This window comes from Felis catus, chromosome A2, assembly GCF_018350175.1.
Source record: "Felis catus isolate Fca126 chromosome A2, F.catus_Fca126_mat1.0, whole genome shotgun sequence".
NCBI classification, from domain to species: Eukaryota; Metazoa; Chordata; class Mammalia; order Carnivora; family Felidae; genus Felis; species Felis catus.
Genome location: NC_058369.1, coordinates 113,967,231 through 113,983,048, shown reverse-complemented (window position 1 = coordinate 113,983,048; position 15,818 = coordinate 113,967,231). Strand labels below are relative to the sequence as shown.

General features: G+C 39.9%; 1 protein-coding gene across 9 annotated transcripts in view; it reads right to left on the bottom strand.

Moving 5' to 3' along the window:
• Nucleotides 1-15,074, bottom strand: part of DNAH11 (dynein axonemal heavy chain 11) — a 372,548-nt gene extending 357,474 nt beyond the window's left edge. For 2 of the 9 annotated variants that reach the window (XM_045052477.1, XM_045052478.1), the window contains exons 1-2: nt 14,396-15,074; nt 12,742-12,885 (exon numbers count right to left, since the gene is read on the bottom strand). In XM_045052477.1, the coding sequence (XP_044908412.1) occupies nt 12,742-12,885; nt 14,396-14,761 (510 nt within the window). In that variant the 5' untranslated portion in view covers nt 14,762-15,074. Of the gene's footprint in view, nt 1-12,741; nt 12,886-14,395 lie in introns of those variants that run through there. The other 7 variants (XM_045052473.1, XM_045052471.1, XM_045052469.1 and 4 more) reach the window with 5 other exon arrangements.
• Between the last annotated feature and the right edge of the window lie 744 nt (nt 15,075-15,818).

Here is a 15,818-nt window from a genome sequence, read left to right as displayed (position 1 = left end):
GGGGCAAGCTGACCCTAGTCATTGATCAGTGAGCCCCTCCCCCCAGAGAGCTGGCATAGGTCCAAGCAGCAGGGGTCTCTGAAGTGTGGGGTTTTGAAACACAACCTCATCTGAGATAAAACTCTGGAGGGGGGTGCTGCCTGGCAGGTGGACAGCTTGGATGTGGACAGGGTAGAGGCAGGGAATGGACGGAGGCCTGAGATCAAGGAGGGGTACTTAATCACAGGTTGGTGACAGTATACAAATTCTTGCACCAGAGACTAGGGAGCTGGGTGAGGCCATTTCCACTTCCCCTGCACACGCACATGTAAGGATGCACACGGATCCACCCCAGTCAGCTATGCTGCAACCCTGATGGAGAACAGAGGCTTTACACCAACCACCACCCAACTGTGCCCTCCAAGCACATCCCACAGAAGATTAGCACAAGTCACTCCACCTGTTCAGTATACGGACTATAGAACACTTCATAGTTTCAGTTCTAAGGGAAACTGGATGTAAATTCATTCAGCTTTCATTCTGTTTGCTGGTTCATTTATTTGTTCATTTTCTTTGCTTCTGTTTTGGCTTAAATTGTTTTTTTCTTCTTTTCTTTCTCTTTCTTGAATACAGAAAGAAGAAAACTTATTTTTTTTACTTCATTTTTAATTTTTTTTAATATATTACTCTATTTCATTTTCTTTTTCTTATTTTATTATACAATTTTTTATTTTGTAAGTTTTTTCTTATCTTTTTTTTCTTTCCTTTCCTTTTCTACATTCTATGAAGTTTCTTTCGACAAGCAAACCAAAACAGACCTAGGATCTAGCCTTTTTTTTTGTTTTTGATTTTTTAATTTTTATTTTTCATTTTATTAATTTTCCCTTCATCCAAAATAACAAAATGGAGGAATTCACTGCAAAAGAAAGAACAGGAAGAAATGACAGCCAGGGACTTAACACAGATATAAGTAAGATATGTGAACTAGAATTTAGAACCACAATAATAAGAACAATATTTGGGATTGAAAAAAGCATAGACGACACCAGAGAATCCCTTTCTGTGGAGATAAAAGAAATACAATCTAGTCAGGCCGAAATTAAAAAACTGCTATACCAGAGATGCAATCTCAATGTATGCCACTACAGCAAGGGATGGATGAAGCAGAGGAGAGAATCAGTGATACAGAAGATAAAATTATGGAGAATAATGAAGCAGGAAAAAAAAGACATAAACAAAGGCAAAAGATCATGATACAAGACTTAGAGAACTCAGTGACTCATTAAAAAGGAATAAAATCCCAATCAAAGGAGTCCAGAAGATGGAGAGAGAGAAGGGGCAGACAGTTTATGTGAGCAAATTATAGTGGAATACTTGCCTAACCTGGGGAAGCACACAAATGTCAAAATCCAAGAAGCAATGAGAACTCCCATTAGATTCAACAAAAAATGACCATGACCAAGGCATATCATACTCAAATTCACAAAATACACAGACAAGGAAATAATTATGACATCAGCAAAGGAACGAAGTCCTAACCTCTAAGGGAAGACAGATGAAGTTGTCAGCAGACCTATCCACAGAAACTTGGCAGGCCAGAAGGAAGTGGCAGGATATATTCAACGTGCTGAATTGGAAAAATATGCAGCCAAGAATTCTTTACCCAGCAAGGCTATCATCCAAAATAGAAGGAAAGATAAAGAGTTTCCCAAACAAAAACTAAAGGAGTTCATGACCACTAAACCAACCCTGTGAGAAATTTGAAGGGAGACTCTGAGTGGAGAAAAGACCAAAATAAAACAACAAAGACCAAAGCAACAAAGGCTAGAAAGGACCAGAGAACACCAGAAACATCAAGTCTACAGGCAACACAATGGCACTGATTCAAATATTTGGTACTCACTCTAAATTTAAATGGACGAAATGCTCCAATCAAAAGACACAGGATATCAGAATGTATAAGAAAAGAAGACCCATCTATATGCTGCTTACAAAAGACTCATTTTAGACCTAAAGACCCCTGCAGATTGAAAGTAAAGGAATGGAGAACCATCTATCCTGCTAATGATTATCAAAAGAAAGCTGGAGTAGCCATACTTTTATCAAACTAGATTTTAAAATAAAGGCTGTAACAAAAGATCAAGAAGAGCATCATATCATAATTAAGGGGTCTATCCATCAAGATGTAACGGCTGTGAATATTTATGCCCCCAACATGGTAAAACCCAAATATATAAATCATTTAATCACAAACATAAATAAATGTATAGGTAACAATACAGTGATTGTAGGGGACTTTAACACCCCACTTACACCAAAGGATAGACCACATAAGCATAAAATCAACAAGGAAACCATGGCTTTCAATGACTCACTGAATCAGATGGACTTAAAAGATATATACTGAACATTTCATCCTAAAACAGCAGAATACACATTCTTGAGTGCACATGGAACATTCTCCAGAATAGATCACATACTGGATCACAAATTGGCTCCCAGAAAGTACAAAAATATGGAGATCATATCATGCATACTTTCAGAGCACAATGTTATGAAACTTGAAACGAACCACAAAAAAAAAATTTGGAAAGACGATGAATACTTGGAGATTAAAGAACATCTTACTAAAGAATGAATGGGCTAAACAAGAAATTAAAGAGGAATTTTAAAAGTACAGGAAGCCATTGAAAATGAAAACACGGCAGTCCAAAACCTCTGGGATACAGCAAAGGTGGTTATAAGAGGGAAGTATATAGCAATCCAGGCCTTCCTAAAGAAGGAGAAAGGTTTCAAATACACAACCTAACCTTAAACCTAAAAGAGCTGGAAAAAACAACAAATAAAGCCCTAAACCAGCAGAAGAAGGGAAATAATAAAGATTAGAGCAGAAATCAATGATATTGAAATCAAAGAAAACAGAACAGATCAATGAACCCAGAAGCTGGGTCTTTGAAAGAATAAACAAAATTGATAAACCCTTAGCCAGGCTGATCAAAAAGAAAAATGACCCAAATAAATAAAATCATGAATGAAAACAGGAAAGATCACAACCACCACTGCAGAAATACAAACAATAAGAGAATATTATGAACAATTATACGCCAACAAATTGGGCAACCTAGAAGAAATGGACAAATTTCTATAAACATATAAACTATCAAAACTGAAACAGGAAAAAATAGAAAATTTTAACAGACCCATAACCAGTAAAGAAATTGAATCAGTGATCAAAAATCTCCCAACAAGAATCCAGGGCTGGATGCCTTCCCAGGGAAATTCTACCAAACATATAAAGAAGAGTTAACACCTATTCTTTTGAAGCTGTTCCAAAAAATAGAAATGGAGGGAAAACTTCCAAACTCATTCTATGAAGCCAGTGTTACCATGATTCCAAAACCAGGCAAAGACCCCACTAAAAAAAGAGAAGTACAGACCACTTTTCCTGATGAACATGGATGCAAAAATTCTCAACAAGATACTAGCCAACTGGATACAACAATACGTTAAAAGGAGTATTCACCATGATCAAGTAGAATTTGCTCCTGGGATGCAGGGCAGGTTAAATATCTGCAAATCAATCAATGTGATACATTACATCAATAACAGAAAGGACAAGAACCACATGATCCTCTCAGTAGATGCAGAGAAAGTATTTGACAAAATAGAGCATCCTTTCTTGATAAAAACCCTCAAGAAAGTAGGCAGAGAAGGAATGTACCTCAAGATCATAAAGGCCATATATGAAAAACCCACAGCTAATATCATCTCAATAGGAAAAAAAACTGAGAGCTTTCCCCCTAAGGTCAGGAACAAGACAGGGATGTCCACTCTCACCACTGTTATTCAACATAGTGTTGGAAGTCCTAGCCTCAGCAATCAGACAACACAAAGAAACAAAAGGCACCCAAATTTGCAAGGAGGAAGTCAAATTTTCACTCTTCGCAAATGACATGATATTCTATGTGGCAAACCCAAAAGACTCCACCAAAAAACTGTTAGAACTGATCCATGAATTCAGCTAAGTCGCAGGATATAAAATCAATGTACAGAAATTGGTTGTATTCCTATACACCAATAATGAAACAGCAGAAAGAGAAATCAGGGAATCAATCCCATTTACAACTGCACCAAAAACTATAAAATATTTAGGAATAAACCTAACCAAAGAGGTGAAAGATCTATACACTGAAAACTATAGAAAACTTATGGAAGAAACTAAAGAAGACACCAAGAAATGGAAAAGAACATTCCATGTTCATGGATGGGAAGAACAAATACTGTTAAAATGTCAGTACTACCCAAAGCAATCTACATATTCCACACAATCCCTATCAAAATAACACCAGCAATCTTCACAGAGCTAGAACAAACAATTCTAAAATCTGTATAAAACCAGAAAAGACCCCAAACAGCCAAAGCAATCCTGAAAAAGAAGACCAAAGCTTGAGGCATCACAATTCTTGACTTCAAGCTATATTACAAAGTTGTAATCATCAAGACAGTATGGTACTGGCACAACAGACACATAGATCAATGGAACAGAAGAGAGAAGCCAGAAATGAACCCACAAAGGTATGGCCAACTCATCTTTGACAAAGCAGGAAAGAGTATCCAGTGGAACAAAGACAGTCTCCTCAGCAAATGGTGCTCAGAAAGCTGGACAGCGACATGCAGAAGAATGAACCTGGACTACTTTCTTACACCATCCACAAAAATAAACTCAAAATGGATGAAAGACCTAAATTTAAGAAAGGAAACCATCAAAATCCTGGAGGAGAGAACAAGCAACAACCTCTTGGATGCTGGCCATAGCAGCTTCTTACTTGACATGTTTCCCAAGGCAAAGAAAACAAAAGCAAAAATGAACTATTGGGACCTCATCAAGATAAAAAACTTCTGCACAGTGAAGTAAAAAAACAGCAAAACTAGAAGGCGAATGACAGAATGGGAGAAGTTACCAGCAAATGACCTAACAGATAAAGGGTTAGTATCCACAATCTATGAAAAACTTATCAAACCCAACACCCAAAAAACAAATAATCCAGTGAAGAAATGGGCAAAAGACTTGAATAGACACTTTTCCAAAGACATCCAGATGGCTAACAGACATAGGAAAAAATGCTCAGCATCACTCATCAGAGAAATACAAATCAAAACCACAATGAGGTACCACTCACACCTGTCAGAGTAGCGAAAATTAACAACTCAAGTGACACAGATGTTGACAAGGATGTGGAGAAAGAGGACCTTTTGCACTGCTAGTGGGAATGCAAACTGGTACAGCCACTCTGGAAAACAGTATGGAGGTTCCTCAAAAAATTAAAAATAGAACTACCCTACAATCCAGCAATTGCACTACTAGGTATTTATCCAAAGGATACAAGAGTGCTGTTTTAAAGGGGCATATACACCCCAATGTTTATAGTAGCATTCTCGACAATAATCAAAGTACGGAAAGAGCCCAAATGTCCATTGATGAATGAATAAAGAATATGTGATATATATGTGTGTATGTATACACACACACACACACACACACACGCACACACACACACACAATGGAATATTACTTGGTGATCAAAAAGAATGAAATGTTGGGGCGCTTGGGTGGCGCAGTCGGTTAAGCGTCCGACTTCAGCCAGGTCATGATCTCGCGGTCCGTGAGTTCGAGCCCCGCGTCAGGCTCTGGGCTGATGGCTCAGAGCCTGGAGCCTGTTTCCGATTCTGTGTCTCCCTCTCTCTCTGCCCCTCCCCCGTTCATGCTCTGTCTCTCTCTGTCCCCCCCAAAAAAATAAATAAACGTTGAAAAAAAAATTTAAAAAAGAATGAAATGTTAGTATTTGCAACAATGTGGATGGAACTAGAGTGTTATTACGCCAAACGAAGTAGGTCAGTCATACTTCATAGGATTTTACTCATATATAAAATTTAAGAAACAAAACAGATGAACACAGGGGAAGGGAAGCAAAACTAAGATAAAAACAGAGAGGGAGACAAACCACAAGAGACTCTTAAATACAGAGAACAAACTGAGGGTTCCTGGCAGGGTGTTGTGTAGGGGCATGGGCTAAATGGGTGATGGGCATTAAGGAGGGCACTTGTTGGGAGGAGGTGTTATATGTAAGTGATAAATCACTAAATTCTATTCCTGAAATCATTACTGTATGTTAAATAACTTGGATTCAAACAAAATGTTAAAAAAATTTTTTTAATTAAAAAAAGAAGTAATGTGAGAAGGTAAGAAAGAAAAGAAAGAAAATTAAGTGTCTGACTTTCAATTTAGACTCAAGTCATGATCTCAGTTTGTGCGTTGAAGCCACACATCAGGGTCTACACTAAGAGCACGGAGCTGGCTTGGGATTCTCTCTCTCCTTCTCTCTGCCCCTCCACCCCACTCATTCATTCATTCTCTCTCTCCCACAAAAATAAACATAAAAAAAAATTTTAAAAAGAAATAGCTACATGACATTTTAAATACTTTTGCTAAATATTATAAAACATAATACAGCTACAACTAAGTACAAAGGAACACATAAGAATGTTGAAGAGCAGATTGGGAGTTCAGCTTTGGATATGTCAGATTTGAGACATTACACACTAAACGGCTATGTCCACAAGACGATGGATACCTAAGCTTGAAGTTTAGGAGAGAGGTCCAGGCTGGAGACACAAGTCTGGGAGTCCCCAGCACATCAGCATGAATTCCCATAAATCACTGAGTCAAACTCCAAAAAACGGTTAATAATGAATGCAAGTGAGAATACATTAGATCATTTAAATGAGAAAAAACTAAACATGAAGGCACAAATGACATTCCCAATTCAGCAGTCCTCTGCATGTCATGTCTTTTGTTAATGTATAAATCAGAGAGTTTTGTTAATGTATAAATCAGAGGTTGATTAGCTTGGAATGCAAGTCACCAATGACCACTGACATTCCATGTGACTGCACAACTTCCCAATCAAGCCGGCCCTGATAAAAAACCTTCCCAGAACCTGCACCACCACGGCCGTCTTCCAATCAACACATGAATTTGGGTTTGGTCATTGCCTTTGCTGGCAACCACCTGAAAAAGTTATGTGGCTGTTTATTTTCTAATCGGTCTCTCCACCCTTGTTTCTCACTACCTCCCGGCTCAGGTTCCCTGATCCAGCTACATTAATTTACTCCTTTTTTTAAAAAGAACCTGCATTTCCTCACCTCTGTGCCTTTGTAGTGCTTCTCCCTCTGCTCAGAAAGCCCTTCCTCCTCCTACACCTAGCTATCTCCTTCTTGTCTTTTAACACTATGGGGACCACATAATTTACCATACAATTCTGGAGGCTTTCGAGAGTACAAAGAAACACTAAAAATCCTTAGCGGACATTAACTGATCTCTGACAGTTGTAAGCCAAAAGTACCCCAGGCAAACTGAGACCTAGGATCATCCTATTTCAGAGTCCCCAGCCCCTGTCAGCCCTGTAGGTGTGGGGAGCATCACGAGGCTCCCACCCCATGATGCTGAAGACTCCTCCAGGAGCCTCCTGTGTCCTCATACTGCAAGCTCAGCAACCTGCCTCCCTCATCAGACTACATGCCTTCTGAGGACACAAACTACATCACTAACTACCATGTGGTGTGGCCAGTCACTAGCAACGAGTAGGTCTTCAATAAACGGTGATTAAATGAATAAATGAGATTAGCATAAAATTTCCCGAGTATCCTCTTCACGGTCCAAAACAATCCAAATGGAAAGAGAGATCATATGCCAAATGCTTCTCTAAAGAAATACCTTGAAGCTTCAGTGTTCGGTCTTTTATAACAACAGGATATCAGCCTTTAATTGACCTTCATTCATGTAACAAGTCTGGAGCTCCTACTACGTGTCAGGCAACGTCTTGGGTGTTTGGGCCACAACAGGGAGCAAAACAAAGACTCAAAGCTGGGACTCGGGTTAGGCAAGTGAGGCATTCACACAGGAAATAGAATCTGAAAGCCACCAAAAAACTCAGTAATCAAGACGAATAATTTTTTAAGATACTTTTTAAATCAAAATTAATGCAACAAAAATGATGAATTATCACTATTTTTAAATAAAGGCAACATCAGTATTATGGGTTTATTTTTGCTTGAGGCTCCAACATGATCTAGTACAGTACTGTTAGTGATCGCCTGTTTATTTAAATGTTGACTTTTTCATTTTGATTTTTTATTAATGTTTATCTATTTCTTGAGAGAGACAGTGTGGGGGTGGGGAGGGCAGAGAAAAAGAGAGACAGACACCAAATCCAAAGCAGGCTCCAGGCTCTGAGCTGTCAGCACAGACCCCAATGCAGGGCTAGAACCTGTGAGATCATGACCTGAACCAAAGTCTGAGATTTAACCGACTTAGCAACCCAGGCACCCCTCATTTTTTATTTATTTATTTTTTAAATACTGCATTGAAAGGAGGGCAGTTGTTGGGATGAGCACTGGGTGCTATACGTAAGAACCATGGGAATCTACCCCGAAAACCAAGAGCACAATTTGACAATAAATTGCATTAAATAAAAAACCATGAACTCATACAAATATTATGTACATCTCAATTTAAAAAAATAAAATAAATACTGTATTAAAATTTCATCCTGATATTGAGGGTTTTTTTGTTTTGTTTTGTTTTTGCTCCCTTTGCCTCCCTATAAATTTGCTCTTGAAGTGGGTGCCTCATTTGCTGACCCTAGTCCCTACCCTCCTCAAGGGTGGCTTTAATAAAAGATACATGAGTAAAAAGACTTGAAGGACATTAAGGGGTTAGCTGAGTGAATTCTGAGGGAGGTAAAGAAATAGTAGGGGCAACAGTGTACCTGAGACAATTAAGGATCAGCAAGGAGGTCACGAGTTAGCAAGTGAGAAGAGTTTAGAGCCTGGGAGGTCAGGTCACAGATTCTGGACTAGGGATTTCATCCTTTAATACACCTAAGAACCAATGATGATCCTGCCTCAGTAGCTCTGAAGACGACCCTGAGATTCTACAGTTCTACCAAGTTTTTAGGTAAGGCTGATAGCTGTGATCCACAGAGAACACAGAACATGCAAAGTCTAGACTACTAAAAGCACTTGGGCCCTTATTCAGAGTAAAACGGAAGCAGAGAAGTCACATGTTCTGACTCATGCTTCAACAGAATCCCTTTAGCTGCTATGTTGGGAATACATTCTAGATGGGAACCACACAAAAGCACAGAGATTAGTTAAGAGATGAAAGCATGGGAATGCAAACTGGTGCAGCCACTCTGGAAAAAGGTATGGCGGCTGCTCAAAAATTAAAAATAGAACTACCCTATGATCCAGTAATCACGCTACTAGATATTTACCCAATAACTACAAAAATACTAATTAAAAGGCATACATGTACCCCTATGTTTATGACAGCATTATTAACAACAGCCAAATTATGGAAGCAGCCATTGACAGATGAATGGATAAGGAAGATTTGGTATATACATAAAATGGAATATTATTTTTCCATAGAAAAGAATGAAATCTCGCCACTTGTAATGACATGGATGGATCCAGAGTATAATGCTAAACAAATTAAGTCAGAGAAAGAAAAGTACCATATTTCACTCAAGCGAAATTTAAGAAACAAATCAAATGAGTGAAGGAAAAAAAAAAAAAAGGAAAGGGAGATGAACCAAGAATCAGACTCTTTACTACAGAGAACAAACTAATGGTTACAGGAAGGGAGGTGTGTAGGAGGATGGGTAAAATAGGCAATGGAGATTAAGGAGTGCACTTTTCATGATGAACATGAATTCATCATGATCTTGGTGTGGATTTGTGTGTGATGTATAGAATTTGTTGAATCACTCTATTGTATACCTGAAACTAATATAACACTGTATGTTAATTCCTATAAAATGTAACAAAATGAAATGAAATAATAACATTAAAAAAAAAAAGACAGAGAAAGATGAAAGCAGTAGCACAGGTGAGAGACAATGGTGAACCAGCCCAGAGTGGTAGCAGGAGAGGGGAGTATGGAGGCTGATTCTGAATGTATTTTGAAGGTAGAACTTGCATGATTTCCTTTTGTTAAATATTATTTTAATCCAAGTTAGTTAACATATAGTGTAGTATTGGTTTCAGGAGAATTTAGTGATTCCTCACTGACCGATGACACACAGTGTTCATCCCAACAAATGCCCTCCTTAATGCCCATCACCCATTTAGCACATTACCCTACCCAACACCCTCTAGCAACCCTCAGTTTCTCTACAGTTAAGAAACTTTTATGGTTTGCCCCCCTCTCTTTTTCTTATTTTTCCTTCCCTTCCCCTATGTTCAACTATTTTGTTTCTTTAATTCCATCAATGAGTTAAATCATATATTTATCTTTCTGACTTTTTTGTTTAGCATAATACATTCTAGTTGCATCCATGTTGTTGCAAATGGCAAGATTTCATTTTATCACCAAGTAATATTCCATTGTACATATATAAATATACATATATATATATATATATATATATATATATATATATGCCACATCTTCTTTATCCATTTGTCAGTTGATGGACATTTGGGCTCTTCCCATACTTTGCCCATTGTCGATAGCACTGCTATAAACATTGGGAAGCATGTGCCCTTTCAAATCAGCACACCTATACCCTTTGGATAAATACCCATTAGTGCAATTTCTGGGTCATAGGGTAGGTCTATTTTTAATTTTTTGAGGAACCTCCATATTGTTTTCCAGAGTGGCCACACCAGTTTGCATTCCCACCAGCAGGAACTTGCATGATTTCCTGCCAGAACGGATACAACATGTGACACAAAAGAGTTAGGGCTGTCTCAGTAATTTTCTGGCTTGAGCAACTGGAAGGAAGGCATTCACGCCACTATTGTGGAGATAACCACAAGTAATGCAGTGGAGGCTGGGGAAGGTCAGTTCAACTTTGGACAGGTTTGGGATGTTTATTAAAATGCAAGTGTGAATTTCAGGAAATCAAATGGATCTCCAAGTTTGAAATTCAGGAAAAAGATCTTGGCTAGAGAGAGAAGTTTGGGAGTGCCTTGCACATCATCATAAGCCACTGTTAATCAGCCAATTTTGCGAGCTACACTGGATACGAAGCAAAGACAATCCTTATAAAAACGTTTTCAACCCAATCATCTATAGCCAGGCCTTAGGGCCTTCTTCATACCGAATGTAAGTCTTGTCCAAAAGTAAACCCAAGTGACTTCCTAAGTGTGATCTCATTTTTTTTCTTCCCAATACTCAGATCTTCAAGCATAATTACATGAATCTTCTAAACCACTTAAACTCTGAGCTTCTGGATGGCTTATACCTACAATAAATGTACTTGTGGACAGCTTACTCTCTTTCATTTCATCTTTCTCAGAGTGGAATGCAGACCCTGGTATGGAGATAAATCCACCCCAAGATCAGAGGAACTTGCAAGAGCTGTGTATCTTCTGTCTGTTGCCAGACAGACAGTAATGTAAGAATTCAAACAAAGAGTACATCCTTGCCCTTCCAAGCCCCAGCTGATGGCAGTCTAGTTTCAAATGACCAAGAGTCATTCCCATTTCATGTGAAATGCTTTCATCAGGTTCAGTTCGGTAAAAATTTCTTGAGCTTCTGCTACAGACCAAAAAGTGTCCCAGGTAAAGATAGAAAACTCTATCGGTGTGTCCCTGAAATCATCTAAAACCGAGTAATTTCAACAGGAGGAGAGGGAAACAGAGGTAAGGTGGTGAAGTTGGGAGTTAGAGACTTTGGCTAGTCCAAAGACAGCGAAAGAGACTCAGGAAGTAGAAGTGGCGTGCAACAGAGAGACTGGCAAATCGTTAGTAATAAATATTCTGGGAATTATTCCTACCTTAAGCACTGGCCTTGGCAGAAATGCACTGATTACAGAGATCTGATTTACTTCTATCTAACCCAGGGGCTCTCAAAGTTTGGGGCACATTAGAATTGGGATTTTAACCATTGTAACCACCTGGCTCCCACCCCATTCTGATTTAGTTAGTATTAAGGTTGACCAGGGTAAAGGCAGGTTAGATAGTTCCCCAGGTGATTCTAATGTTCAGCAAAGTTTGAGAATCACTGCTCTAATCCTACAGAACCTGGTCATTTGGTACATCTTTCCTCAAAGACATACCATCAACAAACAGAATCGTATGAGATCAGATATTGTAGAAGATTGGCCCCACCCCAGACCTACTGGAGCAGCCTGACTTTAATAAAATCCCCAGGATCCCACATTAAATCCCATTAAAAAAAAAAAAAAAACACATTAAAAAAATCCCACCAAGGTACTTTTATTACAAGTATCAATAACCTGGGTTTAGACAGCATTTCTCTGATTTAAGGGGACAGAAAGAAGAATTTTAAAGCAACCACTTCAAAAATTTCGTTTCTGTTATCTTTCCACATTATCTGACCTGAGGGTCACAGAAACTAACAGAAATCTGAAAAACTTATGATACATGCTTCCAAAGTCTAAGTTTGTCTCTATTCAACGTGGAATTTAAAACCTATAGCTAATTACAAGAGCCTATTCAAGCTTCTTTTTACTTCCCATATTTATAAACAAAGAGAAAAAGGATAATCCTACAGATTACCATCTGTTGAATATTATCAGTATCCTCTCATTCAGAAACGGTTAACCACATTGCATCCACCTAAAGAGATTATTGGCTTCTACATTCTTTTTTTTAACCAGAGTTTTTCTGAATAATTCCAAGTGCCATAGAGATAAATTAAAGATTCAAATATTAAGGACAGACTAGTACCTCATCTAGGAAAGCAGTTACATGTCCGAAAGATGAGGCGGTTAACTCTCCAAATAAAACCGTTTGAGAAAAGTCATTTACTCCAATGTTTGCAGTAATCTTCTTGGCAATATAAACAAGTTTATGTTTTGCATCTCTTGGAATCTGAAACAAGAGCAAAATAATTAGTCCAAGTTCACAGCATAGTTTCCATATTAACACATAGGATTTGCTCTATCTAACTTGTAGCTAGATTGCTAAAAAAGGAATAAAATCTGGCATCTTGCCTACCTTTATAAATAAGGTAGTCCCACAGCTCTTTGTCCTACCTTCTGCAAACTGTATAGTTTTGTTCTTTTATAATGCTAATTCCATAGCATTATTGGTATGTAAATATCACCTTTAAAGGGGCTTGTCAATTACCCAAGATCATTATATACCCTAACATCTCCTTATTAAAAACAAATATAAGGAGAATTTAGCATTTTTCTATCTTAGGAAAGGTCATTCCTTTTTACAACCTTTTTTTTGTTGTTGTTTGGAAATAAACCAAAGTGAAAGGAAGTTCAGGCACAAGAGGTTACTTTGTAAATCTATCCTCAAAATAAAATGTTGAATTTAGATATTTTAACATTTCCACAAGTACTGAGCTATTTCTTCAGATATGATGATTATTTAACTTAAGTAATCCTAGACTTAAGTATCCTATCTCCTTGTTTGACAAAATTTTTAATTAGTTATAATTGGGAAAAGAGCAAAACAAAAAAATTCAGATCTCAAAACCCTAAGGCAAACTCCTGTTACTCTTTCTCTGGGATCCTATTTCCCAACTATTAAAGTGACACACAGCGATGATAAACACTTCACACATACAACACATTACACTGAGGCACTGTAAACACTAAAGACTTGATTTTGGCTCAGGTCATGAACCCAGGGTGGCAGATCCAACCGCGCATCTGCTCCATGCTGACTGAGTGTGGAACCTGCTTAAGATTCTGTCCCGCTCCCTCTGACCCTACCCTGCTCGTGCTCTCTCTGAAATAAAAATAAAAATAAAAATAAATGCTGAATACAAATGCTGTATTTATAAGTGATACCTTAACCTCCAACTACAAAATCTAAAAAAAAAAAAAAAAAAAAAAAAAAAAAAAAGGAAGGAAGGAAGAAAGAAAAGATGGAAGGAAAGAAAGGACTGCCCCCCTTCTCCCTCCAGGGCTGGTAAACACCATGTGTGCGCGGAGTGCCAGAGCACTCCTTTTTTAAAGACTAAATATTTTTCCTAGGATTAAATGTGACAGACTTAGCATATGAAAAATTATTCAGGCTCTGCTAAAACATTTTTTAAAGACAGGACCCCAGATTGGCCCAAGAGCGATTGAAAACAGAAGTTATCTGGCACAGAGAACCCACCTTGTTCCCAAAGCCTAGGCAGTTGAAAAAGTGTAGTGTAGCTTTTCCTGCTTTATCTGGGTTGGGCAAACTAACCTTCTAGAAAACTAATCCACAGTTGCTTAACTGCATAGTGGGCGCACGTGGGTGATTTTGCAAACTCCAAGGCAAGGGCTCCCAAAGAAAGTTTCTTAAAGCGCCTAAGTGCATGCCCCAAGGGAACCCAAGGACGCGACTGGCCTGTCCCCGTACTGGCAGGGTCCCTTAGCCTGTCGCCCCTTACCTCCCGGGCGACTGCGAGTGGTCCCGCGGCGGCGACGCTGAAGACAAGGCACGCGGGACTGGGGTTCTCCAGGAACTCTCCCAGGACCTGCCGGTTTTCCTCGCTGTCCAAATGCTGGCTCCATTTCTCCGCTGAGAGCCCTAGCATCAGCTCCAGGCGGCCGCCGAGAAAGCGCACCCGCGCGTCTCGGGCGAAACTCCGAGCTCTCCTGGCCGCCGCCGCCTCTTCCTCCTCCTCCTCTTCTTCCTCCTCCTCCACCCCTTCCTCCTCCAGCTCCTTCATGCCCACCACCTCCAGGCCAGCGCCCGGAGTTAGGCGAAGGGCTGCGTCCTCTGGAAACCCGAACACCTCCCGGGCTGCCATCATGCACGTCCAAGAGAATGCTGGGTCGGTCTGCTCCACACGCTCGCGTCCCTGCCCAGCCTGGGGTGGGCGAGGACACTTTTCCCCACACGCGCCGCGGCAGACGCCCACCCCCTCCGGCGACTGCAAGCAGCGTGGCCGCTGGCCCACACCTGCTGCTACTTGGCTGCGGGCGTGGCACGCACTGCTAGTCCCACCGGCTGAGGCTCCGACCCCAGCGGAGCTGCGCGTCCAGTTTCCCGGGAGACGGCGTCCCCGCCCCAGTCAGCTGTGGGCGGGGTCAGCGCCCGGCTGAGGCCTTCCGGCTCAGGGCTCCTCCCATTGGGGCGACTCTGGAGGGCGTGTCCTCCTCGTGTCTCAGCCGCTGAATGGGTGGCTTCTTCTGCCCAACGACACCTTGTCCTACTGGACGTTCCGTGGGGTTCCCAGGGAGCGAGAGTAACAGACCATCACTGATTAATATAGTTTATGCAGTGCTGTCTTGTGCCGAGCTCCGCGCTAAATCCTTAGCCTTATTTCATATAATCCCTAGAATGTCAGGGCTTCGACTGCTCAGTTTGTCTTATGAGCAAGGGAGCCAAGTCACAAAGTGGCTGCGCGACAAGGAGAAAGTGGAACCGGCATTCAGACCTAGCGCTGAGGGCTTTTATTCACCTTACTGCAGGTTGTCTGAGTAGTACCAGAAAAGAGCTAACCCGGCAGTGTGACTTCTCTGGTTGTGGAAATAAAGATCTAGGTATTCGAAGCCCTGATTCTGATCCTCACCTGCTACTTAATAGAATGTTAATATGCCCAATAAGAGAATGGATAGCGCTCTTTGTGCATTGCAAAGCAGTACTAGAATTATCGTGCAATCCAAAAGTAAATAAAAGATCATGGGAGAAAAGTTCCAGATTAAAAACAGTCCCCATGATATTGCAATGGAAATTCAATATGGCATATTGGCATCTGTTGAGTCTATTAAAGAAACTTGGATTACTGAAGTAGCCAGAATTCTGTGGGAGGAGTCCTTGAACTAAAACTTTTTTTAATGGGTCCGCTTTAATTGTTCATTTCAAAA